This window comes from Synchiropus splendidus, chromosome 1 (assembly GCF_027744825.2).
Source record: "Synchiropus splendidus isolate RoL2022-P1 chromosome 1, RoL_Sspl_1.0, whole genome shotgun sequence".
Taxonomy (NCBI): Eukaryota; Metazoa; Chordata; class Actinopteri; order Syngnathiformes; family Callionymidae; genus Synchiropus; species Synchiropus splendidus.
Window position 1 is genome coordinate 27,474,349 of NC_071334.1, and position 27,803 is coordinate 27,502,151.

The 27,803-nt window shown below is 41.7% G+C and overlaps 2 protein-coding genes across 9 annotated transcripts; one reads left to right on the plus strand and one right to left on the minus strand.

Moving 5' to 3' along the window:
- The first annotated feature begins 1,339 nt into the window (after nt 1–1,339).
- LOC128763813 (potassium channel subfamily K member 1-like) lies at nt 1,340–6,072 on the plus strand. Its single transcript, XM_053873010.1, has 3 exons — nt 1,340–2,012; nt 2,693–3,097; nt 3,275–6,072. The coding sequence occupies exons 1-3, from the start codon at nt 1,679–1,681 to the stop codon at nt 3,553–3,555; spliced, it is 1,020 nt and encodes a 339-aa protein (XP_053728985.1). The 5' UTR covers nt 1,340–1,678; the 3' UTR covers nt 3,556–6,072.
- Nucleotides 3,978–27,803, minus strand: entpd1 (ectonucleoside triphosphate diphosphohydrolase 1). Of its 8 annotated transcripts, none has more exons than XM_053872941.1 (10): nt 27,734–27,803; nt 10,709–10,836; nt 10,349–10,466; nt 9,939–10,089; nt 9,185–9,344; nt 8,822–9,025; nt 8,487–8,744; nt 7,737–7,850; nt 7,483–7,620; nt 3,978–5,165 (listed from the first exon to the last, which is right to left on the minus strand). In XM_053872941.1, exons 1-10 carry the CDS (start codon nt 27,783–27,785, stop codon nt 4,959–4,961), a joined length of 1,530 nt encoding a protein of 509 aa, XP_053728916.1. In that variant the 5' UTR covers nt 27,786–27,803; the 3' UTR covers nt 3,978–4,958. The 8 variants fall into 8 exon arrangements, with proteins under 8 accessions (XP_053728916.1, XP_053728930.1, XP_053728937.1 ...); XM_053872955.1 differs by lacking the exon at nt 27,734–27,803 and adding an exon at nt 21,128–21,265 and having other exon boundaries at nt 3,979–5,165; XM_053872962.1 differs by lacking the exon at nt 27,734–27,803 and adding an exon at nt 19,489–19,510 and having other exon boundaries at nt 3,979–5,165.

The following is a 27,803-nucleotide window of genomic DNA, read 5'->3' on the forward strand; positions in this document are numbered from 1 at the left end:
AAAGCTCATCATTATGATTGCTTTCATGGTGCCCCCGGTGCAGCTGACAACTGCTGAGTGGGTGCTGTCCAACTGTGACACAAAAAGGGGATCTAACAGTCTAGGCAGCAGGGCCATTACGATCACAACCACATGGGCAGCTCACAACTAAATCACACACTAAAAGAGTGGAGGAATTGCACCTGTGAATCTGGCACCAGAGTTGGCAGGTGGCAATGACCAAAATATGCGTCCAATTTCTGCTATTTTCATTTTTCTTGCTATCTACACCCCTTTATATTGCACTCTGTTGCTCCACTTTCATGTTTATACATTCCATTGAAGGGTGCCTCACTAGGCGAAAGGTCATCCACACAGTCGATGATGACATGACGGACTGGATGGCTGAATTCCAGAATGCAACTGGGGACATGTCAGCGATCTACTCGCAAACTGGAACAGAATAAAGTTAATAAGAGTGAAAGAAACCAGTGATGTAGCACAACATTGTTAAAAGCAGCAACCTGGGTTTTGACAAAATGTTATGTGACGTTGTGACGAACCATGGCTGAGTGTGACCAGTCTGTAGCACTCACTATTAGCAGCACACACATGCTTAGGTATAGGGAGTCTAAGTCTAACCCCTTCCGTTCGGTTCATGGGACCGAAGATTTTTTTTTTTTTTTTAATGAATGGAAGTCTATATGGACGTTTTCAACCTCATGCCCTGGATCACACATATGCTGTACCGCAATTTAAATGACAAATAATGCAGTGAGTTTAGTTTTGAGTGGTCTCAAATATGATTTATTTGCTTGAGAAACAAAAAAGGTACTAAACTATCCAAGGGAAACATTAGCTGACATTGTTAAATACAGTACTTACCGTGACCCTCTACAGCTTGTCCCGCATGCTAACTCTCACTCGACCGACTATGGAGTGATGTGCATTGTAGTGGGCTACTACATATCACATAAAACCTGAAGTAACTTCTGATGCCAGTTGATGTGTTCACAGACATTCACAGACATCATATGTGAGATCTATGGCATATTTCAAGCTTGATCAGAAAATTATTTACCTCTCCATTGACATTTTCTGTTAACTTGGGTCCCATGAGCCGGAAGTAGATGGCTCCCCATAGTGAAGAAAAATGTGACCGATAAGTTATATTGCAGCATCACCAGTCAAACTATATATTTTATTTTTATTTATTTATTTTCTATATGTCCTTAAAGCGCTCGTAAAATGTATATAATAACTTGATGGTTGTCATTTGGCCCCCAGGCCTTGTGTTTGACACCTGCAGCGCTTCATGGAACGCCTCCATCTTTAGATCCAAATCAGACAATAGCCGAGCCTGGATCTCCGCTTCTAAAAGGTTCTTTTGTTTCTGAAAGCAATAGTCATCGCATGTACTTTGCTTCAAGGTCAGGTGAGCACGAATCCTATGTTACCACTAATAGCGCCAAACCCGTTAAACCTGTTGACTAAACACGAGTGGAGACGCTTGTTCACCGCAGTGTTCTTACGAGGACGGATATCAGTTCACACACTCACCTGGCAGGATGCGAGTGACGTCATCTTCGCCACCTGTCGAAGTGAAAAAGAATGAGGAAGAGGACCGTCCTTGATTCAGGCTTCGGAGACGTTACAGCGTCGACGCTCTGTTTATCTCCAGGACACACAACTCGGAGCGATGATCCGCGAGTTTGCCCAGCGGCATCACTCGACGCTGAACTTCGCGCTGCTGCTGGTGGGCTACATCTTGTACTTGTTGTTGGGGGCCGGCATCTTCTCCGCCATCGAGCTGCCCTACGAGCAGCAGCTCCGCCGGGAGCTGAGGACGGCCCGACAGGAGTTCTTGAGCAACAACACCTGCGTGTCCGATGAGCGTTTGGAGGAGTTGCTGATTCGAGCCGTGAAGGCCAGCAACTACGGAGTCTCGGTGATCAACGTCAACAACACTGAGCCCCGAAACTGGGGCTTCGTGTCTTCCCTGTTCTTCACCAGCACCGTGCTGACCACCACAGGTGAGCGTCACGTGACCAGCGGGCCTCCGCCAGTGTTTTCACAACTTTTAGAACCCAAATCTTTACTGTCTAAACAGACCCCGTCTGTGTGCAAATCCGATTATTAGTGATTGTTTAACAAAGATATTAGTGATTGTTTAACACTTAGTAGTTGCTTTACTTGTTTTTCTAGCTCGGCCTCCTTCAAATGGAAAAACGTCTGGACACGTTCAGTGGGTTTTCAAAATTAATTTCTGCGTTATGAATTTAAGGGATGGCATATTCGCTATGTTACATCAGTGCCAGGGGAAATTGGCTAAATCAGAAAGCAAAACTCTATTTGCCAATTAATATGTTCACTCTGAGGTTTCTTTTTTATTATTATCATTATAATTTCCAGCTGGAAGCAGAGAGAGTGACTTGTATGAGCTCATCTTGGTTGTTTCTATCACTCACAATTGTATACATTTATATTATATGTTAATTTATCCTGGAAGAAATGTCATTCTTCCATTTCTTTTCTTAACCATTTGCAAAAATCCTGAACCAGTTGCCTTTAAAAGACAAATCTTTTCCCTTTGAAAGAGAAATCATGTTAGCCTGAGAACCACCGGGTCTCTGTCTGTGGGCTGTTGTGAAACCCCCAATAAAGACCTGGGGCGCCACAATTACAGTTATGCCTCTTGTGTGTTTGTGTTCAGGTTATGGTCACACTGTTCCACTCTCAGATGAAGGAAAGGCTTTCTGCATCTTCTACTCACTCTTCGGCATCCCTGTCACCCTCTTCTTCCTCTCTGCTGTGGTGCAGAGGCTCATGGTGGTGGTCACGTGGGGCCCCATATCCTACTTCCACCGGCGCTGGGCCTGGTCCAAATCCAGTTTTGCCACCGTGCACGCCACCTGCCTCGCGCTCTTGATGACATTGCTCTTGCTTTTTGTCCCTGCCTGGATTTTTTTTAACCTGGAGGAGGAGTGGAACTTCCTGGAGTCACTGTATTTCTGCTTCATCTCCCTGACCACAATCGGACTTGGAGATTATGTTCCAGGAGAAAACCAGAGTGAAGAGGAAAACCCGCACCCACAGCTCTACAGGCTCTTCATCACAGGTGAGGAGACGTTAAAGAGTAAATGAACTGGCACTGGTATCACACCCTGTAGCCATTGTAGCAACAATTTGTAGCTAAAGGACTTCCTCCCAGTTGAACTTCGTCTCTGTCAACAAATAGTTTAGATGTTTTCAAAGTCTGTTGTCACTGAAACACTTTTCTTGCTGTGCCTTCCAGTCTACTTGCTGCTGGGCCTGGTGTGTGTTCTGGTGCTGCTAGAGACCTGCTGCGAGCTCCCACATATGAGGCGCCTCAGGCAGAAGTTTTATCAGGAAAGAGTCCAGGAGCTGGACTCGGAGACCACCAATATCATTAATAAAGATCAGCTGGATGACCCTGTGGACCACATGACTGTTCCACAACTGGTCATCCCAACTGTGTCGGAACAGACACTGACCATGAGGAAGAGCACCACCATGTCCACTCCTTACCTCTCAGCTAAAGGAACACACAGGTGACACCCAAGTCAAATGAGGGTGAGCGCATCGGAAACTGAATAATCCAATGTATTTTAATCTTGAATTTTATATACAAAGGGGACCGGAAGATATTGAAACCTACATTTTTGCCAACAGTGCTTCCCGTGGACTGTTACATGAGCAAAACTCAATTCCCCCCCACGCCCTCCCAATCTACAGTCTCTAGCACCTTGGAGAGAATTTTGACACGTGACCTATTTCCCGTTTTTGGGACAAAGACAACAGATCTTTTCATTGAAGAGCCATTTTTATGGCTCAATTCCTCGAGTATTTGTTCATATCCGGCTCATTATTCACGAGAATGGAATAACATGTAAAAGTATTTCCTCAACACCTGGCAGCAGACATGGGGGTGAGAATTTTTTAATATTTAACATGTAAAAAAAAAAAAAAAAAAAAAAAAAAGACATTTACGTTGCAAGTATAGTTATTGAACACTAGATGGTAGCATTTCTTGAGAAAGGTCAAACTTATTCTGCGCGTCATTGTTTCGTTCGAACACATCCTCAAATGAGTGAACTCGTACATAGATGTTTACTATGTGAATTAGCAAAGTTAGCTTTGTTATTTACCAAAGTGTAATGGTTGAAATGGATTTATCTGCTCAGACGTTTATGTCTAGGACTTTTATTATGGATGGCTATATTTCTAAAGATGATTAAAACGTTTAAGAACCGTGTTTTGCCAGCATGTTGTCCTCTCAACTACATATTGATTTATTAAGTTCATTTTCTTGCGCTACTGTATATTTTTTCATCATCTAAAAAGAAGTCTTTGGCTCAAGACTTTCATTTGTCACCTTTTCCTTCCTCTTTTAGTGCATTAATTCATCAAAGGCAAGAACAGTCTTTAAACAAAATATATGTTACTCAATTTAGTTCAATTTCTGCTGTTTGTTTAATAACCTTTTATTTGTTGACACAAATATGCTTTTCAGTTGAAGAAAAGAAAAGTAACACAAACTTTATTTTTGCTGTGAAAAAGACATTTCATCATGAAACTTGGAAGAAATATGACGCCTACATTTATTTTTCCTGAAATGAAGATGTACTCCTCTACACTCCCGACATCAGAAAAAATACAAATCTGCAGTTGTTGCTTTAAATAGAGCGCAGATTAAATATGTATAAACTTGGGTTTATATGTTGATTTATACAATTTGCTATTCACATACTTGAGGAGACATTCACATGCAGACGGCATACAAACACACAGACACACACTCGCTCACGGAAGTGTCCTTCGGTCGGAGTAAAACTCCGCCATTAACAAAGCACATGTCCTTCAATGTCTTTGCAGTGATTTCAAACTCTGGTTCCTCAGCAGGCGTTGACCTTTGACGTCACACTCGATTACTACCTGGCGCTCACGTCTGTGTGTGTTTAAATAATGTGTGTTGGCCTGATGCAGCGGTGCCACAGGGGCCGCAGGCTGATGATGAAGAGGATGAACAGCAGTATGGCCATCAGCGTGACGATGGATATGTAGCCAGCTTGAGGAAGAGGTGGTGAGTCTGGAGCTTCCGCTGGGATCATGTTGGTCAGGTTCAACATGTAGCCCAGAGTCCACCCTGCGTCACTGCCCTTGATCTGTAGCAACATGAAAAAACAGACCTGAGTCCAGATGTGAAGACGCATGTCCAGATGTTGAAAACACAAACATGGCGATGACAACATATTCCAACAATGCAGCAGTGTTTACTGCTTGTTTTCAAATCAGTCCTCAGTCTGTCCTCAGATGACAAGACATACAATTTACAAACCAGATTAAACATGGTCAATTTTAGGATATACGATTCATGTTTACCCAGTCACTAGTTTTTAACTTGGCCTTGGTTCTAAAGCAGTTCCCCGATCACCAACAAAATGACAGCTGGCCAATAAACAAAGCAACAGACAGCTTCATGTTGCCTACAGTGTTGATAGTGCTCCCTCGCTGTGCAGAGGAATTCAACACCCAATATAGCTCAAGCCATTTCGGGGTATAAATCCTCAAATCCACATCAAGATTGCACCTCCTTCTAGACTTTGTAAATAGAAGTCCTTCTATTTACAAAGGTGCTACATGCAACTGAAAGTAAGCCCCTCCCTGAGCGGTTTCAAACTGAATTTAAATTTGCCTCAATACATTTTATAGGCACTCAGACTCAAGTAATGGCATCGTCGTTGTAATAGTAGGAGTAAGGGCTGAATCTCAATATTCATGCCAGATAACTAGCTGATACGAAACAAGGGCTTAATGAAAGCAAATGATTTTTTGGAAAAAAGAAACTGTATAAACTGTAATACAAAGAATGTAGATGGATGCTGGCTGTCCTCGATCAAAGGCAAATGTGAAATGACGTTTGCAGTTGGCTGGAAGCGCCACAGTGACTTTGGTCCTGCCTTATACTTTGCAAGCAGCCTGGGCAGGAGACATCGAAAAGAGCTCAGTAGGTGGGTTCAATGATGATGTATCTTTCAGCCCTAGTAGTCGTAATAATAAAATTATTATTTTATGGTTGATATTGTTGGATCAGATTGCTTGGAGATTTTCCTATTCATTTCTATGACTTCCAATCACATGGCTACAGATGTTCTTCATAAAAAACAAGGTATAATACAATCACGGAAATATGTCAACTTTGTGGCATAGTGGCAAAGCGTCGAGGGACGCAAGGTTGCAGGGTTTGTGTCCGTTGGGTACTGCTTTTTACAGCAAGACGATCAAATCATCGAACTAAATGACCGAAAAATATTAGTAAAAAATGTTGATAAGATGAATCACAACTTTGGCTGTAGGGTATCGCTCAGACACTGTATCTGTTTGATGCTGCAGGTCTGAGGGGCTTTTGAGTGCCGCCCAGAACCGCATGACGAGGAATGGGAGGGGCTGCGGTGAGGGCTGGTGTGTCCCAGTGCAGATCGGGATTGATTCTCACATGAACTCAAATAAAAATTAAATAAAAATGCATGGGGCAGAATTGATGAGGGTGTTACCTTTTTTTTTTTTCTTAAGAATTTAAGAATGAAGAGAAAAGGCTCCAGAAAATGGGGCATTTTTCTCATTGATAAAGAACTGGTGGTTGAGCACTATTCTTTCTTGCTTCTACTGTGTTTAGCAAGCTAGCTCCAGAACATGACTGCTACCTGTCTGTCAAAACTTGCTCAGTGTTATCAATGATAATAAAACAAAATTCAACAGGTATCAAATGAAGCATGTCTTGCAGGACAGTGTTGAGTTAAAACATATAATCATAATGTGAGTGAAGGTCAGCACACTGAGAACAAAGAAAGGAACCATGATAATGTGAAATACAATGAACAAAAAAACTGCACTAATAACACCTGCATCTGAGTCATCCGAGTACTCTGGCACCGAGGGGGTCATGAAGTGGGAGGATGTGTTGGATAATTCACTTTTCAGCACTGAATTTTCAGAAGGTTCCTGTGTGTATTTGGTTAGTTCTATTCAAACCTCAGGACGTCCATACAAAACCACAAGAATCATTTGGAAAGGGGGGCAGGAACTATAATGAGTGACTTTGATTCTGGTGAAAATGGGAATATGATTCACAGCTCAAAGAGAGTTCAAGGTCACCACACACAAGGTCACAGTCACGCAGGAATGAACACACGTGGAAAGAGTTGCCCTTTGTTTTTGGAGCACAGAAAGACGAAGATTCATTCCCTAGCGATCTTGGGACATCGTTCCCAACTAGGCAGTGCTGGCAATGCAGCAGTAGGTCACCAAATACAAGACAGGGTAGATCCACACCCAACAACACATACATCCTTCCATATCCCTGGGGAACAATGAAAATTCAATGTACTTCAGTAGGCACATCACAGGTTGTGGTTCTGACCCAATGAAGATGTGACCCCAGTGAAGGCAAGACAGGAAAGGAGTGGACAATGATCTACTGACCTTCTTGATGTATTTAATCTTGGAGTATGCTTCTGAGGTAAAGTTGTATCCTTTAGTCAGCAAGGTGACGATGTACGTGCCGGAGAAACAGTACTCGGCCAAATACTTCAAATTCACTCCTTTATACTGCTCCTTTATCTGCAAAAACACAGCGATAGCATCAGTGTAGCATATAGCAGGCTGCAGGACACAGATAAGACGAACAGGGATGAGCGCTTTTATGGGACTGTGACAATGGTGATTAACACGCCAACCTGCTGCCAAGGGGTAGAGCAGAATCTCGCAAGCTTTTCCTCGACTTGTGCCAAAGGCATGGATGTGTCCGTCAGGTTGAGGAAGTTCATCACAAAATAGTACGCGGAGAACGCCTGGGGGATGATAACAGAATTGGAAAAGTTCAGATGAAATATTGGTAACCTAAAACAAATCAGATCATCTATTATACAGTATATAAACATTGCTGGTTTCACACCGTTCACCAGAAGAACAGTCAAAAAATCTCTGGAGACATCAAGACCTTATTTGGAAATCATCACTGATTTTCCCCTTTTCTTTCCTTTAATTTTTTCCTCACCGTTTTTAGCAAAACTGTTAAATAGGAGAAGTGATAAGTTGTGTAATAACACGGGGTTGTGTGACCTTTTTTCTACCTTTACTAAAGATTATGATATGTGCCACTTCCTTCTTTTAAAAAGCAATTACACAATCCTTCCATGCCACATTTTCAACACACTGAAACAACTATTCCTGGAACAAAGCATTTTTTAATGCGTATTTACTTTGGACATATTCACTGTCTGAAGCCAGAGTCTCCTTGGGAGGGTTGGCTGGTGAACTCTTCAGAGAGCATCAGAGAGGTGAGATGTTCAGTCATTTGCTTCAAGTGATGTGGTAGACACTCTAAAATATTAGTTATTTCAATTGGTTTGTCTTAATTTGTAAGCCTGTAAAACTTCCATTTTCCAATTTGAGTTAAAAATACAGAGTCATGGTTGTCACATTACCCCAAATGGGCCTTCCACTTGAGGCTGGTAGACCCCGTTGAAGGAACATTGGCTGTATTTGCAGCTAGTGAAGTTGAAAACACGCAGGACAGCTTCCTGACATTGTTGGAAGTTTCCCCTCCCATTATGCGTGAAGGTCACCGGTGCTAGTGAAGGTTTCCTGTCTGACACACAGGGGGAGTTGTAGAGCATGGAATAGTTCTTGGTCTCCGAGTAGCCTGAGAGGAAGCAGGGGTCCGAGATCGATGCTGGACCTGACTAGGAGAGAGTGTGAGGTGGAGATGCGTAACACAGACAGAGAGATTGTGGCCGACCAGTTGCAGTCAGAAGTTTACCTGTGTCTGGTGGGCAAGAGTCATTCGGAGGGCTTGGTCTTTCCCGTAGCACAGGAAGCTGTGCGTGTACAGATTGTAATCGTTGCCGTAGAGACGGAAAGTCATGAAGTTTTGGGGAGATTCAGATCCGTCAAAATTATCTGATACAAAGCTGATCTGAGTGGAGGCCCCGCCGAGGTCAAGAGCCCCGGTGGTCCGTAAGCCCTACAGTGTCCCAGTGAAATAGGGAAATGAAAATTAATATACAAGAAATTATGAAATACAATGCTGAAATAACATGACATTTTGAAATAAAATTCAAATGTCTACATTAATATTGAGGTAGACAGTACATGACTGCCTGCTTCAGTGAAAACCACGCACCTGCTTGAGACGATCTTCCAGGTAGTTGACCGTGATCCAGCCAAAGGCCCCCTCCTCTGGTCCACTGAGGAGTCTTGCCCCTTGGTAGTTAAACGGGAATTTCTGCAGGGTATTGCTGACAGCCTGGAAGACCTTGTCAGACGCCACACTGTCCTCCATACTACACTCACACACACACACGCACCGATTAATTAGCGTAATTCACATTGATGTTTTCAATCAATAGAGCAGCAAATATATGAGAGCATATAGTTGAAAGGACTCGAAGGTGACTGATGTGCCATCTGAGCTATAAATCCATGCAGCGATCCATCACAGGAGGAAAGCTTTATTTTTTAAAAAAATGTTATTGAAAAAAATAAAACATTCTTCGGTAGATTTTCCCAGGTTTACGTGAAATATACTTGAGAAAATGTTTTGTACAATATCAAAAAAGGAAAAGCATTATCTTTGTCATTGTGTCGTAATGACACTGGTGTGTGGCATAAGATAAGGGAAAAGTGACAAAAAACACTATCAGTAAAAATAGAAGTGTTGCACAAAGGACTCTTGCGAAAGGAAAAGAAACAGGGAAGTGATTCATTTAACATGCTCCATGTAAAAACTAATAATGTGATAAAAAAAAAAACTAAAATGCCGTACATGAAAATGATGAACGGATGCAAAACAATGAAACTAACCTTGATAATAACAGAAGCCATGTATGAATTAGTGTTTGGCTGCGTAACAAACTTCCAAAGACGTGTGAACATACTTTAATAGACGCATCCCAGCGGTGGCGCCCAAATAAAGAGGGGTCTCTTGGTGGCGTTTGCTGGGCACCCAGGCGACAGCATCCTGCATGCAGGCTGTCAGGGACTCCCCTGCTTTCTGAGGGTCAGAGGCATAGCTAGAGATACCAGGACCTGGAACGTCAAGAGAACAGTCCCTCACAGAGATGCCAGTCATATTTTAAAGGAGAGAATAGGAACAAATGAATTGGTTTCCTTTCATTTCTATCGATCGTGATTAGACAGAACTGGTTTTGGGGAAGTGACGTAGAAACTTGCGCCAAAAATAAACACGACAGAGACATAAAATTGCATGGTAGAACTACATGAAATTCTCTTTCATCCATGTCAGCCAGTTGAAACAACTTTTTGCTCTTTCTAGCCGGACATGTACCTTTGACTTTGCAGGAATGCTTCTGCTGAGCCCTCCCGGTGTTGTTGTCTTTCTCCGCCGGCCACTCGTAGATGTATAGAGCCGTGTGCGACGAGCCGGCGTCCAGCACGATCCCATACTGGTGTGAAAACAGCGGGTGGAATTCCAGTTAGACGCTCTGTGATGTTAATTCTGGAACAGGGCTTTCGCACATTGTGAGTACAAGCTGAGGACAATGAGTCAACCGTGACTGAGGCATTTTAGGAAGACAACAGTGGAGGCTGAAAACTACTTCCTCCACCACATGATTAATGTCCTCCAGCAACATCTCCAGCCTAATATGGAAGTGGCGCATCCGCGCTTAAGGTCACTGTGACATACCTTATACTTTTGGGGCAGAGGCTTGTTCTGCAACACCGCAACCGTCACCAAGGCAACTATCGCTATGACGCCAATCACAGTGATGATGATGGTCACAGGAGTGTGCCAGGGGTTCTTCTCTTTCATCTCTGGGAGCGGGGGCGAGGAGGTAGACAGACAGGAAGGAGAAGGGAGAGGGGTTTGCGGGGTATAAAAGAGAGCACATTAGGAAAAGGGACGGGCTGTTGTGACAGTCTGGGTGTCCAGATGTGTGTGATTGTACAAGTCTGGTCAAGCGAATGTTTAATTGTTTTGCTGAGTAGCCCCGGACAACTGTAGTGCTACACCACATTTAAACACTCCCAGCTGCCCAGATTTTAATGAACACTTCCCATCTAGCATAGAATCGAAGCCACACTTTTCTCTGCAATGATACAGTCATCACCAGGGAAGAAAATCAAACAAAGTTGTTGCATCACATTATCTCAATAGTACTCCAATAAACCGACCGAACAAAACCTCAACAATCCTTCAATGGATCCTCGTGCGGCACCACAGGTAAAGCTTGTAACACGCAATAGAAATTGCAGCCTGTTTACAGTGTTCAACATACTTGAGTCTCTTCTAAAATAAATAGCTTTATATCACATCCTAGTTGCTCTTTTTTTTAAAAGCGGATTTCTGACTGGCTAATGAAAATATTCCCCCTTTTCAGTAAACTGCAGCGCAAAACAAATCAAACAAAAATAAAATCATTGATTGGTTGAAAGGATCTTTGGAAAACACTGCAGGTAAAATTTAGGTAGTCATCGGTACGCAATGATGTCAGTATAGATTCTTTACCACTTATATATAAAATGTGTCCAGCAAATCAGGTTTCCAAATAATTCTCAAATATCCATAATGAATATGTGATATATGGTGTTGCCAACACAACGAAAGATCAAATCTGGGTACTAGGTATTGCTGGTACTCATAGCATGAATTCATTCATTGGTGCCAGAGGGATGACACAGGAAATGGAATATACCGCCAGAGGTCTTACAGAGTCTGCTTTAGATAAAAAGTGCTGTATTTGAAAAAAAAAACAGAAAAAAGAAAACAGACAGGTTCGTCCACTGAATGTAGATTACAAGCAAACTCTTCTCTTCTCTTGAAACGAGGGATTCATTCAGAAAAATCTGAATATGACAGGGTCTCTGTCCTTTACTGAACCAGCCTAGTTATATTCTCTGACCTCTGAGGACCTCTACAATAACAGAAATGAGCAACGGGTAGAGTATAGGTCTGGCATGGGAGTACTGTGATGTAGCAGAGAGAGCATTTTCAACCACAAATGGAGGTATTTGCAAAGTCAGTTGCAGATAGTTGAGATGCAGGCGGGGCTTCCTGCTTTCTCAGATGGGCAGAAACCACTTCTGAGTGAAGTGCATCATCAAACATGACTAAAACCTTAGCTGCTTCTGATTGTCTTTTGGATATCTTTATCTGGATCGTAGTCTTTGGCCATGACCACACGGTATGAAGTAATTGAAAAATTATTAAAAATTATTATTAAAAATAATTGAAAGAACAGTCGCAGATTTAACACAACTTTTCACAATTTGATCTACAGTAATCGCCATGAAAGAGACCTAAATCTGATTCTCGGGCTACTTCACAATAATGGCCGTCTTTATTGTGGCATTAATGAAATGTTCAAAGTGCTTTGTGACGAAACGTTGCAGAGGTGTTTGCTCTTTCATATTTGAATACAAAACCATGCATGTTCTTTATTCAAATAGAATCATAACAATGGGCCTAAATTGAACCCTGGGGCCACTAGGGATTTGTTTGTGGAAAAGTGATCCAACAGAATGTGGATACAAAGGGCAGCCTCTCTTGTATTCATTCATTAAACTTGTGCTTTCACGTCAGTGGTGAACTGTGGGATTTACACAAAAAGTATTGCACTTAACTTGAATATATTTAGACTTTCATGATTTATATCGACAACCACAAGGATTTAAACCCGCAGAATAGACTGTGTAAAAGTATTATACGACTGGAGGTAAATCACATCAATAGACACAACAGAACAGCAAGTGCAGTGTGCACAAAGACAACAAACAACAAACAACTGTCATTGAATTTCAAGTAGTGAAAACACACTGTCCCCAGCCATGTTTCCATAGTGATGAGAGAAGGAACAATGGGGTACCTGCCGGTGGGTGACGTTTGCAAGTTGTAAAATGCAAGCCTACGTCACAGCACTGGATGAAAGACTTTGATACTCAAACAGAGAGAGCTCTCCTATGAACAAGTGCAGAGAGAGTAACAGCACGAGCCTGACTTCTGTCTGGATGGCAAGTACACAGAAACATCAATGCGTTTAGCGAGTAAAAGCCGATGACGAATGGAGAGCGGAAGGGAGCACTTACCTCAGTCTTCTACTTCAATGGACTGACAGTGGAGAGAGAGACAGAGTAGAAGAGGGGGAGAGGCAGTGGGAGGGAGAGGAAGAGAGAGAGGAAAGAATGAGGAGGGCAGGATGAACAGAGAGAAGTCAGATCAAGTAGCAGAGAACGATACTATCGTTTTCCATCGTTGGAAGAGGACAGAAAAGCCCGTTCAGTAGTTTGCCGTTGTCCTTAGTAAGCACAGGAGGCTAAGCTAACACCATGGAGACCAGAGAGGAATGTGGTTCCAAATAAGGACTTTCTCTTCCTGGGTGAAATAACAAGGAGTTTCGCGGCTTGGCTCACAACTCTGTGTAGGAGGGGAAGCCGGGACTCCCTTGTTTGGCTTGTTTTTATTCCATCCAGGCTGTGATGTCATCTTTGTGACGGCTCGGAATCCCCTGCCTTTTCAGCGGTGTTTGCCAGAAGACCCCCCCTCCAGAGTGTTGCAGGGCAAAAGCATGATCCGACTGCAGATTTCTTGGACTCATTCACGAGGCAGTTTCCTTTCTTTTCAGCTCTCGTTGCTTGAATAGTGACTATTAAACCGCACATCACTGTACATTAACAGCAAAAGCACAGGCAGCTGCTCTGTCACTGTTTGACCAGGTTAGTCAACAAGCGCTCAAAGTTCACAGGCTGGCATTATTTTAGCAAACATTACTTTGGCAGACACAACAATAACAGCCAGTTGCGTTTCAGGTGTGAAATAGTTATCAGCATAAGATCAACAGAATTTGAAGTCTGATTTTCTCTGCAAAATGTGAAGGAATGCACATGGGATGAGAGTAAATAGTGTCTACGTGTGTGAGCTTGGGTTTCCTCTTAAAGCAGTGAGAACTTTGGCTTGAAAGACGTCCACATATTCACATTGTCATTGGCTAACAGATACCGACTGAAGCTGGTCTCCGCTGAGCTGAAAATGCAGTCAAAACCTCCAGGGGAAGGCAATCAAAATGACACCTTGCATGAAATATAGGGAAGCACTGACTCCACTCTGAATGTCAGGCAATTTTCACGGTTGTATGTCCAGACATGCACGATTTTCTGTCGTCATAGTTCCTTAAGAACATTTTTTAAACCTAAAGAACCTCAACTTTCAATGATGATGTAATAATTCTGTGGCAGGGTGGCAAAAAAGAAAAAGCTGACAATCACAAAGTGTGAATGAAAAGTCAACAGGAATGCAACCAAGTTAGGAAACGCACCCAAGGTATTAAGTCATGAGGCATAAGCAGTTGCTTCGGGGAAAGGTGTATCACTTAGCAGATGTTTCACTGGTAGAAAAAAAACAACTTCAAAGCTTGACAAAGTTGTTGCACTTACCATCCTCCCATTTCTTTGTCAGCCCTTACACCAGGTTTCCCCCCAATCCTCCCATCATAACCCCAGTCAGGTATTTCCTCTTTCTTTCTTTCTAATACAGATGAGGAATCCAAATCATGAAAATCATGACAATATTTAATTGTAGCTATTCTTGACATTTATCCAAAGGTAATCCTCTCGACATGCCTCATCAAGTGTCATCTTGTTTGGCTGAATCTGAAGAAAAAAATCGGGAGTAAATCCCCATGTGCCCATTTACAATCTAATTTGCATGCCAGTTGTTCTTTTACTCTCCTGGATATAATCACGAGCAGACACGAGTAACACTGATTCAAAGGATGAACATCTGCTTTGTGTATGTAAACCAGCCCCATTCCTGATGGAACGCAGCCTGTGTTTAAAGCTGAGAGAATTGGAAGTGAAAAATAATGACATTCAGCTAAACAAACTGGATCAGGACTGTTACAGAGATGGACTTAATATGAGGAATGACAGGCAGGAAAGTAAGTTAATGTTCTACATGACACACACAGGCCGGAACACATTTCAAAAGAAATGGCCAAGAATAGCGTAGAACTTGAGCTCACCAGTCTGCCATTTCTACTAGGATTATAAATCCTGTCCAGTAAGGACGTAGAGTTGCTTCAGGTCAGTCTTTACCCTAAACATGCATCACTGAGTCTTGGCTTCTCATTGACCAGTCACTGGTTTCCATAGGAAGAATCAATATAAATGGAAACAGTTGTGGATTATGTAACATATGGATCACCTTCAGTCTGTAATTTACATATGGCAACGATCACATCATTTTGAGGGTGAACACTGACCTGGGAGCTTCCTGCACTCTGGCCTGTGTGAATCACACTCCAACCAAACAGATCACTGAGCTATTCGTCTGGACTTTATGTGAAAAACCTCTTTCTTCCTGTTCACTTTTTTGAGAAGGACTGAGGTAAACTCGTAAAACTCTGGAATATCGATTATCATGAGTACACAAAGAGTCGATGATCATTATTCCCCTGTTTTAGCAAAGGGGGTTGCAACTATGATTTTACGGTGTGGATGTCCGTGTGATGACAAAAACGCCTCAGCCATCAGAGGATATTATTTATTTCGTTACTACTTCGGAACCGTAGATACTAGCTTAACTCTATAACTTGTTAAACCTTGTTTTAGTACCTAATACCCTCCTTATTTCCATTTGTGGCTATAAAAATGAATGGTTTTCCATTGTTTTATGATTTGTATTCAGAATTTTTTACTAAAATATTTATACAGTGCACCAAATAACAGTTTTGAATAATTGTCATGGTATAATTACACTTGTTGATATTATTACCTGCAAACGGCTTTGTCCTCCTTACTGAAGAACATTTTTTGTAATATATATTTTTGTTTTCTAATCATTCTTTACTGTTTTTTTTTCTTCTTCTCATCTTCCTTTCGGCTTGATGGCCCCACACTATAGGAAAATTAGCTATGATGAAGCCGAATTGTACTTTTCTAAGCTGTTCAGTAGCTTGGCAGGAATACATGTGTCAATGTTTTAGTCACAACCAAAAGTACAAGAAACCTATGAAGTACTTTGACACCAAACGGTTCAGTATCTTAACCAGCTTGAGCCTCACCCATCCTTCCATTAACCTTCTGATTCAGTTTCCTGTCAAGGGCTTTCCCTAAATCTTTCCGGCACAAAGGAGGGACCAGCCTAGTTACATAATGCCAGAACTTACTGACTTGCTACAGGCAACACACACATGTTGGGACAGAAAAACAAGGCTTTACCCGAGGAACAAATGAAGGGCATGACATCACCAAGCTCGACACTGCCCAAACAACACCTCTCTTGAGTAACAATTGAAAAACAATTGAAGCTCCTATTGCAAATAGAGTCCAATTATGGTTACAATACGGCCATCAGTCACTCGGTGAGGAAAATGAAAGAAAACTAAAATGTGATGAAATGAGTCTCCCGCAGACAACAAATATAACCATGGCGCCTGCTCTCTTTCAAACTTGTTTGTTAAGATGATAGTAAATATTTGAAGGATGAAATTAGTCCTTACTTTGTCCCAGGACAAACCATATTGTCAAGACATAGTTTGTTGTAATTGCTTTACGAACAATAAGAGCGTCTCATATTTCAGTGATACAAAAACTTTACTTCAAATGTAGGACTCAATCTTTAATAGACAACAAAGCCTCCCATCACTTGTTCTTTAATCCAAAGAGCCTCCCAGTGTTTGGTATCATAAAGCTCCAACCACCTTATGGACGTACAATAGAGTAGATTGCAAGCTGGGAAACTACAATGCTAAATGGACCCTTGATCCTCTTTATACATTTCCCCAAACATTACTCACTTAGGATTCTAGCATTCCTAAAAAGACATGAAGGAGAACTTTCATGCAGCGCTAGACGTCTTAAAGGACACATCATATTTTATTTATTATATCAATAGCATAAGATCCGCATTTAGAATTTCATCATTTCAGCTTCCTACAGAATAAAATCCCACAAATCTTGAGGGAAATATGCCTACTTACATACTTCCTGGAGCAATTTCAGTTCCCACTCAAATCAAACTTGCGAAGTGCTGTATTGTTGGAATAGAAAAATGACTAGGACAAGAAAAATCTTCACACCCACACTGAACAAAACAGGAAATAACTGACGCACAATCTTCATGTTATTTTTTTCGGAAGGGCGATGCAAAAAAAGACTGCATAGAAAAAGACTTTGATAGAAAATAAAGCCTTGAGGTATTGACCCATGGCAGTCGCTGTCCTCAAAAAGTGCACCCGCTTGGCCATCGACTTTGTTTATATGAACCTTCATTCTAAGAGCGATTTCTTTCAACGTAAACTACATCGGTGAAGTGAAAACTAAACAGTGATGTCGGTCCCCTGAGACTGCAAATATAAACATGGAGTCTGCTCTCTTTCAAACTATCATTTGCTGAGATGGTAGTAAATATTTGAAGGATCAGATGCAATTTTCACAGAAACGTAAATAAACAGCTCTAATAATAATCTATCATTAATGACTGGACGCTTACGCTTCAAAAACTGTTTAGACGTAAAATAACTTCCAGCGCTTGGGAGACACTCTACTGTCAAAACAGAGCCATTCTTCGCTTCATTTGGATGAATCGCAGCATAAAATACTAATCCCTGAATCCTCACTGTCAATCCATCATATTTTTATCGTGTTTTAAAGGCTGTATTATCATGATCACCAGAGGGAAGCAAACTTTGGACGTCACAGAACATTAGCTTTACTAGCTAGTCATCAGATATACTGTAGAATACTTCATTCACGGAACGCTCGTAGGAGTTTCATTGACCTTTAAACGTCTAAGTTGGGTGCAAATGCCCATTTGTTTTCTGACAACCCTCTGTAGTACAGGGCCACTTTTAACTGATTATTGCCACATTGCGCCAGAGAACAACAGTACCTGTTCTGAGGACATTCACAGGTTCAGACAAGAATCACCAATAAGCTAACACAACAACTGTACACACAGTGTGACTTGAATGATTTTAACATACCCATAAATCTGGACTGTCAAGGTAATAATGACTGGTGATGTCATGGAAAAAAAAGTGACAATGCAATTCATGAAGTCAAATAATCTTTTCAAATAAAGATTCCCAAACTACACAGCCTTTGGTTTTTGCTTGTCAGCTTCCTATGAGGAAAAAGTTCTCACTTACTTCCAGTATCAATTTCAATGTCATTTGCTTCCATGGCCAACCGTAAATTGTTGTAATTGCTTTAGGAACAATAAAAGTGTTCTTTTTAAAAAGATATATGTTTCTTCCAACATAGCACTCAATCTTTAATAGACAACAAGGCCTCCGATCACTTGTTCTTTAATCCAAAAAGCCTGTTATTGTTTGTTATCATAAAGCTCAAAACCTTGAATGAACCCTTGATCCTTTTTATACCTTTCCCTAAATATTAGTCATTTAGGATTCTAAGCCATTCCTAAAAAACAAATGAAGGAGTACTTTCATGCAGCGCTAGAGGTCTTAAAAGACACATCTTTTCTTATGTATTTTATCAGTGTCATAAGGTCTGCAGTGTGTTTTCATCATTTCAGCTTCCTACAGAAAAAACCCCCCACAATAATGGAACTATGCGTCCTTAGTTACTTCATGGTGGAATTTCAGTTCGCAATTTCAAACTTGCGTTGTAAAGTGTTGTAAAGTCAAATGGGTGGGAAAAAAATTCACACGCACACTGAACAAAACAGGAAACACTTGACCCACAATCTTCATGTTATTTTCTCATAAGGGCGATGGAAAGAGGACTTTGATTCATTGAACTCTAATAGAAAATAAAACCTCGAGGTATTGTCCCATTGCAGTCGATGTCCTCAAAAAAATACACCCCCTCAGTTTGGCCGACGACATTGTTTAAGTGAACCTTCATTCTAAAAGCGATTTCTTTCACCGTAAACTACATCTGTTGTCAAAACCCATCTGTTGACTAAAATGCTACCACTGTAGACATGACCACATACTGAGACCCTCTGCCCACTCATTGATGTAGTACAGCTCTGCAATCGTCTGTAGTTTGTCCCTTCACATAACTGTACAAACAACTGTACACCTCCATAGTTCTATTGTCCAAAAAGCAGCACCCATTTCTCATATCATCATTTACAAACTCTGAACAGGTGTTTTGACAATGTTTGAATTTTACCATAGCACACCAACAAAATGAAAGGGCTTTAGTACTGATGTCTAAATAAAACCTCCCGAACGGCTGGACCTGCTTCACTCAAAGGTGTCTTCATGCTTCCCAGTGGCTGATGAAAATACAAATGTCTGTTCATGTTAGGCCTCTCTATAACTGGCTAGATGACATCGGAAGGATTTTGCAATAAGGTAATGATGATCAGAAAGGCCGATATTGCTACACTTCTTTGTTCTGCATTTCCTGTCAGGTCTGACATTCTCATAGAACTGAAGTCACGTCTTCAGCTGCCGTCACAGTTCAAAATGTTTATTGTAAAAAAGTCCTGCTTACCGATCATGTTTGACCTTTGATAAAACTATTTTTAAAAATGATGTTTTCCATCCAAACGTTATCTCTTTGATAGAGGAACCATCCAGGCTTCTTAATCTGCAAGGTTGACCTTGTGAAAGACACGTTCAGGAACTGAGACAGAATGGAAATGATAAAGAAGTAGCATGTTGAATCAGCAGTTTTTAGATGAGTCAGCAGAGGAGAATAAGTCAGCGGCGTGATGATAATGGTTTGTCGGACCACAAGCTCTACTGCTGACAAGTGCAGTGATGTCAACCTTTCTGATTTAAACCAGTATCATCTCTCTGAGACAAACAGGAAAAAGGTCCATCAGAGGAACTTCAATCAACCCAAAGTTAAAATAGCAGAAGAGGAAGCACAAGTCCCGGCCGGGTGTTCTCGACTTCATGGTCTGGTTTCAAAAAGGAAGTCAACTGTCGTGCACATGTGAATAAAATGTGGGAAATAAAGTTAATGACAAAAAAAAGGAATTGTCGACTTCATCAGTTATGGCCAGATATCCAGCCAGAGAACACAGTTATCACCCGAAGGCCTGCTTTATCTTCTGCTTGTAAATCCTAAAAAGCATTGCTGTGGTTCTTGCTTAAGCCCCAGTGAAACTTGTCAAAGAGGGAACCTCTGGCTGCATCATGTGATGCACTTGAAAGAGACATTCTTGCCCTTTGCTCTCCCTCAGCAGGCTAACAGAGAATGTGGTCTTCATTAACTGGTCCTAAAGTGAGGACATCAGTGACCTGATGTAGGGTGACCCTATAAAAATTTAAGTGGTTTCTACGTTGCGGAACCAGACTCGCTGTCTGTGGGTAAAATGTCTGCTCCTCACTGAAGTGCTTATCCAAGCCTGTCTGGTTTCACTCTAATCTATAGCTACTGGCTGCCACTGATATCTATAACAATCATTCCACACATAGTCACCAGTGTTGCCTGGGGCCATCCAAGCTGTTGACTGGTTATGATTCATCAATGAGTGTTGTGTTGTGTTTTTGATCTGTCAATCTGGAACCACAATGAACAAGAAAAACCAAATAAATACCACTAATAAATCTTAAATTAGAATCCCTTAAAGTCTAGCTGCCACCTTTACCTTCAAGTACTTCTCACAACAACACACAACAAATCAGAAGAATACTGTTGTTCACCTCCATATACAGTATACATCAATAACAAACTACAGAATTCATTGGGGTCATTAATGTGAAGTGCTTGAAGAGTGCATGTAAGATGTAAGAGAACATGTAAGATGAGGAAATCGGGTGCCCTAAGTCGCATGACCAGATACAGATAATTTTGTGTAATGCCAATGTCCACAGCAGCACTTCTTGGAACAATGGTTGACACTAAACTTTGGCCAGCACTGTCCACTCCATTAATCAGATAGGAATGACATGCCGTGCACTTTGCCTGACATACAGCAACAACCACATGTTAGCTCAAGTGCAAACATACTCACACACAACTCTCTCGCACACCTGTCCGCTACCAAAATCAGAGTCACATCTCGTACCTCCACTGTGGGTCAGGTGTTTCCTGTTTGGATCAGCGCGTGTGTGTGTGTGTGTGTGTGTGTGTGTGTGTGTGTGTGTGTGTGTGTGTGTGTCAGTGATAGCAGCACACTCACCTCTTTGTGCCGACATGGGTTCTCTCTCAGCAGCAAACACAATGGTCTCTTTTCTTTCCCTCTCTCTCTCTCTCTCTCTTGCTCCCTCTCTGTTGAAGCTGCTTGCGCCGTCTGTTTCTCACCACCTCCTGCCTCCTGTCACTTGCTTTATCAGGAGTAGCACAGTTTCCCTCCTACCCTTCCATCCCCTCCCACACCCCTTCTCGCCCCCCTCCCCATTTGCTTCCTGCTCCTACATCTTTATCAATCTGTCGTACAGTCATATATATTTTTTCCCCATTTTCAATCTGCTTAATCGGAATCACTCCACCCTTTTTATTTTCTTTCCCTTTTTTCTATGCCATTGTGTTGTATTTAAAAAAAGTGGGTCAGAGATGAAAGAGGTGTTAGATGTGGATGGGAGCTGGAGCCAGAGCTCGAGGGATGTTTGGAGAAAAAAAAAAAAAAAGCAGCGTGAACTCTCCCCTCTGTCTAAAGCGCTTCATATCACGTAAACTCATTTTATTGATGTCATATGAAACTCAGCCTGAAGTCTTCAACCTTAGTGCCCTTAAAGTTGCTCAACACAACGAAAAGCAGAACTGAGTGAAGCTGTCACTCAGTAGAAGGTTTGTAATGTCAAGGCCTCTTTTTTTAAATCCTACATGTCAGACAATATTTTAGTTTATTTGTTATCGTCATTTCTCATACCATCCACTATTTCTCCACTGCTCGCTCCCAAATTTGGGCTCCAACTTGACTCCAACCTTCTTCTATCATCTAGAATTGATGAACATACAGCCATTATCAGCCCTGCTGGCAGTATATATATGAGTCAATATGAGGTTTGCCACAGATGAATAGCTGAATTCTAATTACCCCGACCTCTACAAATAGAAGACCCCAGAAGAGTGACCAACAACATCGTATCAGGTGGTGGTCACAGTATGATTCTTGATATTTATGTCTGTGTTAAGCAAAAACAAAACAAAACTCAACTCAAAAAAACAACTCGAGAATTCAGAAAGTCATTTCTGCTCTGCCAGCCTTAGGAATTTAGCTTTGGAGCATCACATAGCACACAGGCAGGCAACTCCATCTTGTTTATAGTAGTTCACCTTTGTGCGGTTTTCAACTGTAGGAGGAAATCTGAGTGCCCAACAGAAACCCACACAAGAATGGACAGAGAATGTGTAAACAAAATCAATGCTATTTCCCTGTCCTCTAATTTCAAAGTTCACAGATATACTCAACAGTTTGTCCCCATCAAACTGATGTTAAACTTGTCCATATATACTCACTAATGCACTCACATTAACAGTGTAAAGAACGGGTTGTGTGTGCTGACAATTGTGCGCTTTTGTGAGCAGAAGCTGATTTATGTCGCTTAAAACAATGGTGTTACTGTCTTCACAGCAGGTTACTGAAAAACCAACAACATACAACAGTGCCCCAACTGTGTAATGAGTGGGAAAAGCCTGCCACCAGTTTCAGAGATCAATACGTAGCATTCAAAGTCACATTCCCTCCTAGATTAAAAAAAACCATGGGTTAATTGGTGAAATGATAGTTTTGCTTGCAGTGTCTCAGGTGAGGTAGAGATCATTAATGTGGCTTTTATGATGTCGCCTTCAGCAACCGAGTTTTATCAACCTAATAATAATAAGTCAGGACGAGGATTGAGCTACCACAAACCTAGTTTGTTGCAAGTGTTTACAGTCTTCCCCTTTAAAATGCTTGGGAGTCCACAGAACATGTGAACCAAACATTTCAGAGGGGCTGATACTCAAACCCTTGTCACTTCATGAGTACAAGCTAATGGTGTGGGTGAGTATCTAAGGAGCAGCAGATTCCGTAGTAAACAGCACTAAGTGACAAGCTAACAAGGTTGCTACTGGGAAGGAAGTGGTATTGCGAATGGAGTCGAACCGTTATATTGATGTTGAAGGGTCTGAGTTGGGTAATTGTTGGGAAATTGTTGACAAGAAACCACAAACATCCTTCCAAAGTGTTTTCTTTCGGCACAGGGCCAAAGTATACAGTGTGCCAATGACTTCCTGGCCACTGTAAACACCCAAATCCTGTCTCTTGAGCCGACTCTGGCGTAAGAAGTGGTGAATTTCAAATCTGATACAGCAATAACATGACACGCTCAGAGGAAGTTGCCGCTGTTGCACTGTGATAGAACGGTATCGGAGTCAAATCTGGCTCTCAAAGCAACATGTTCTTTGGTGTGTAAATTCTTATTTTCGAATAAAAAAATAACCGAGACAGTTTTACATTCAGACATGACCCTAGTCTGACCAAACAATATCTATGTCTGGCAAAAATGATTGTAAGCTGTGTAAATATGAAGTCCGTCGGCAATGAACGTCACAGGTTTAACACTAAGACCATTCCAGGTTTACAAAAAATCCTTATGGAAAATAGTGCCGTGTACATTTTCAGTCAGTGTTGCTATTAAATTAAGCTTCTTAATCCTGTTTGTGATAAGAGTTAAAGCACACTGTAACTATCTTCCAGCAGAAGAACCACTCCCTTTAAAACAAAGCAGCAGGATTTAATATGCGAAGACACTCAAAGCCGGCCTGCTGCTTGGTGCCGCATGTGCAAAGGCTTAATGATGTTTGGCGAGGCTTTTTATTGTGAATTAAACCAGCAATTAAACTCGGAAGGTGTTTGCACGGATATTTTCTCTCCTGGACTCAACCCTTCTGATCAAACACATGTCAGCATTGGGAGACTATGATGACATCTTTGTTGAACTCTTTATTAACAAACCAGACAATCCATAAATCAAAGTGCAACCCCCCCCCACGCTGTCCAGCGGCTTTTAGAGGGGCTGGTAGTTTAATGAAATGGCGTCACCCTCACAATATTTCAAGCCCGAGGAGTGCTGACGTTCAATAAAACTGCCGCTCGCCCAACATGTTCATTCCACTGGCAGATGTCAACAAGTTGCATCGTCAGGTCTTATTTCATTACCTTTTTTTAATGTACATAGCGGAGCATCAATAACTCTTGTTCCAACTGTTGGACTTTTGTGGAGTAAATTCTGAAGCGCTCTATAGATTTATTTCACTGTTTCTTTAACAGCCGAGGATTCATGTTTGATGGGATGGCCGCAGATTTTCTATCGGAAAGGTGGATTCAGCAACTTAATCTCCAGGAAATGATAAGCACACGAGAGGGCCGTCTATAAACCCAATGCAATTATCTGCAGCGGTTTAAAAGGTTTGGTGTTGCGAAAGACATATTGATTTAGAATTTACAGCAGCCTGTCCATCACTGGGCTCCATGTCTCGTTCACTGCAAATGATACCGTTCATCTAAAGTCGAAATTCTCACCTCTCAAGGAACTTGGATCGCTTCTAAGACTATAGCTATTTTCAGTTTCTTACCATATGTTTGACTCTATTTAAGTGATTAATATGACAGACCCTAAATACAGTAGATAGAAAGGTGCTGTTAGACATTTGATATCTTTAAGTGAGGCATTGGTGAGAAGAAATGGCATTTTTATTTTCAAAAAAATACAATTCATTGATCACTAGTGTGCGGCGGTGCCCATGTCCTCTAGATCAAACCAAAAACATCGTCAAATGATCAACATGATGCATATCCCTATTGTTGTCTGGACATGTTTATAGCCTCTGGGTGCACAAGTTGCATCTGCTTCTGCGAAAAGCCTCTTTTAAAATTATTTTACTCATCTGAAGTGTTACTTAAACACGAGATTCCCATCAACTTAACCTCATATATCTTTCCCAGCATGCAGGCCCATATACTAAGACTGCTGACAGACAAACAAACAACAAAGAAATTGCAATGGAAATATCTGCACTCAAGCCGAGGTATAATACTCCCTCGAACAACTTGCGGCAGCTCGAAACAATAACAGGGTTTCTTCGACTGCAAGATATCTGAAGCATCTCGTGCCCTCATTCTGTCGCAGCAAAAGCAAGAACAGCAGCTCTCTTTCACCGCACAACTTTCAGTATCCCTAAAAAGAATAAATGGAGCTGCATGCCTAAAAATAAGTGCCAGGCAAAGAGCATCATTGGGAAGGAATAAAAAAAAAATCCAGGGTAAATTTGGACCTGTCAGGAGTGTACTCACCTCCAACGACTGAGTCTGTCAAACTGAAAAGTTAATCTATCCAACATCTTTTGTTTATCAAGGTTGAGTCAGGCGGTAAACCCGATCTGAAGCAGTGTGGACCTTAAGCTCTCTCTGCCTATCTTGGACAATAGCAAGGTCACCTCTCCAGGCATCCATTAGAATTTCCAGGAACACCTCACTCTGAAGATGGTCAGACGGTAAACAAACTAGAGGCCTGAGTTACCACAGCTCGACTGCAACGTGGAGGAGCACCAGCTCTACTCTCTACTCTCCTGAAGAGATCCTCACACTATCGCTAAAGGAGCGGCTCGATATCTTTTGCAGAAAACTAGTTTCTTCTTTCTGCTTGGCATCATGCTAACCTTGAACAAAATCCTCCTTCCACTGGTGTCCATTCCACCCTGTCTCAGTGGGGAGCACCATAGTTTTGTTTCACATACTTTGGTTAAAGTTATAGCTGGAGGTCTTTTTACCATATGGTGGATGTTAATGTCACATGCTTCCTCAATATGTCCACCAGGGGGTGCAGCCCAGAGTCAAAAGTTTATGACAACAACAAACTACGAAACCAGCATGGCGACTGTGGAAGAAGTATTCATGTACCTCTTGCACTAAAGATGGAAACAGAGTAGTGTTGTAGGAGGCGGCACTCAGTGAGGCTGTTAAATGTATTGTGCTGGAGGATGGACAATTTCCACCATTGTTATGTCTTCTTTGTGTCTCTTTGGAGCTACGTATTGGGTAGGAACAGCAAGACATCCCCCACGGTTTCCACTACTGCTCTGTTTTGGTCTGTATATGTAGGCTTTGTGGAAACTTGCAGAAAGCTCCGTCAGTAAAGTTGATCATAAATGGGCTTTTATCCCCCCGGGATTGATCCATCTAGCTGACCGATTCTGGCAATGGGTCTGAATAAAGACCAAATGGTGTTAACAGATTTGGTCCCAGATATGTAGAGTGCGTCAAACAGAATAAGAAAAAAAATCTTGACATCTATACTGTAGTTTAGAGGACGGGTAGCGTCACATCTGGGTGGACTCCAGCCTTGTCTGTATGGCATCTAATGCAAACATACGTTGAGGTCCATTGGTGACTCCTGACTAGATTTATCAGGAAGTCTGAATGCCAGACGCTGTCCATCTCTTTGTGCTCTAATTGGCCACCTGCCCAAGGAATCTCTAGTTTATGTGGAGTGATGGACTCCGGCTGCATTGAGATCTTGCACAGCAGTAACACTGAACTAATCTCTGGGATTAACCATGGTGACTCCCAAATTGACCTCTAACACTTGATAACAGCCAGGAAGCTGCCTGTTGAAGCTGTTTTAACACTAACTATGGAGGTTACCAGGGTCAAAATTGAAAGGCTACATTTATCCAAAAACGGTAAAAGTGCTTGTCTCCCTGCAGCCAAAGCTAATAATAGAAATTCTTTAAAATAGCTTTTCCATTCACGCTGTGGACTGAAGTGTCATGAATGACTATGTGAAATTATCCGAATGAAACAAGAGAAGAGTTGGATAACAAGCGTAATTCATTTTTGGAGGCTCGTGTCACATTAGCCCTCCAGTAAAAGCTGCTTTATCAAATTATAGTATCAGGGCTTAGAGTGTCTGTCGAGGATGCTTTCACTGAAGCATGGCTGCCGAGTGGTGAACGAGAGGCGAGACGGCCAGAGAGTGAGAGAACAATTTGAACAAGCGACTGAAGAGACTGCGGGTTCAGTAGAGCAGCAGATAACGCTCACGACCGGGTTTATTCTGGGGACGTTAATGCAATTCTGGCAGCGCTCCTCTCTTTTTGTTAGTGAAAGCTAAGATGATGGCGAGACATTCGAAATGTTGAACGAACACTGGAGTGTCTTATTTGCGGATTTGGTTTGTGGTCCATCAAACTTTAACTTGCGATGAGATGTGTCAATTGTGATATCTATTAACAGCAGAACACAAGCGAAGTAATGTTCCATTGAATCAGATGAGTCAATACAACAAGTTGGACTGACGGACCAATGCCGCTGCTGAGTTATGAACAGGGGCATCTGCCGCTCGCACATACATGGCAATGGTCATTTACTAGGGTGTGAAAAATGCAGCTGTTCCAACCAGAATGTCCATGCACTTCTCTAAAGTCATCGTCTTCAGAGAGACCAAATCAGTGTAAGAGGAAGGTGATACAAAGTCAATACAACTCAATACATCTTTTTAAAATTGTTTGGATTCTGTATCCTCAGAAATGATAAATAACCAACTTCAAAGAATGTTTGGGAGCCTTGATTATATTGCCGTAAATTTGTATCTCTGTCTCTGACGAATTGTTGAGAGACAAATGAGTTTAATTTCCAGAGACGGTTTAAATATCTATATGTACATGTGTGGACTTGCAGCGTGCAACCACTAGCTCTTTAAGATAAACCATTATTGACTGTCTTGTTTCAAAGCAGCGTAAGTGTAAGCAGCATGAATGAGTGTTGTGAACCGTTCAATATTTAGTTACTGGAAGAGCTTACCCTGATCAGACGGATGAGCAAGAGGAGAGCTTTCATTGTTCACTGCTGCCATTCTACGAGGTCTGTCATC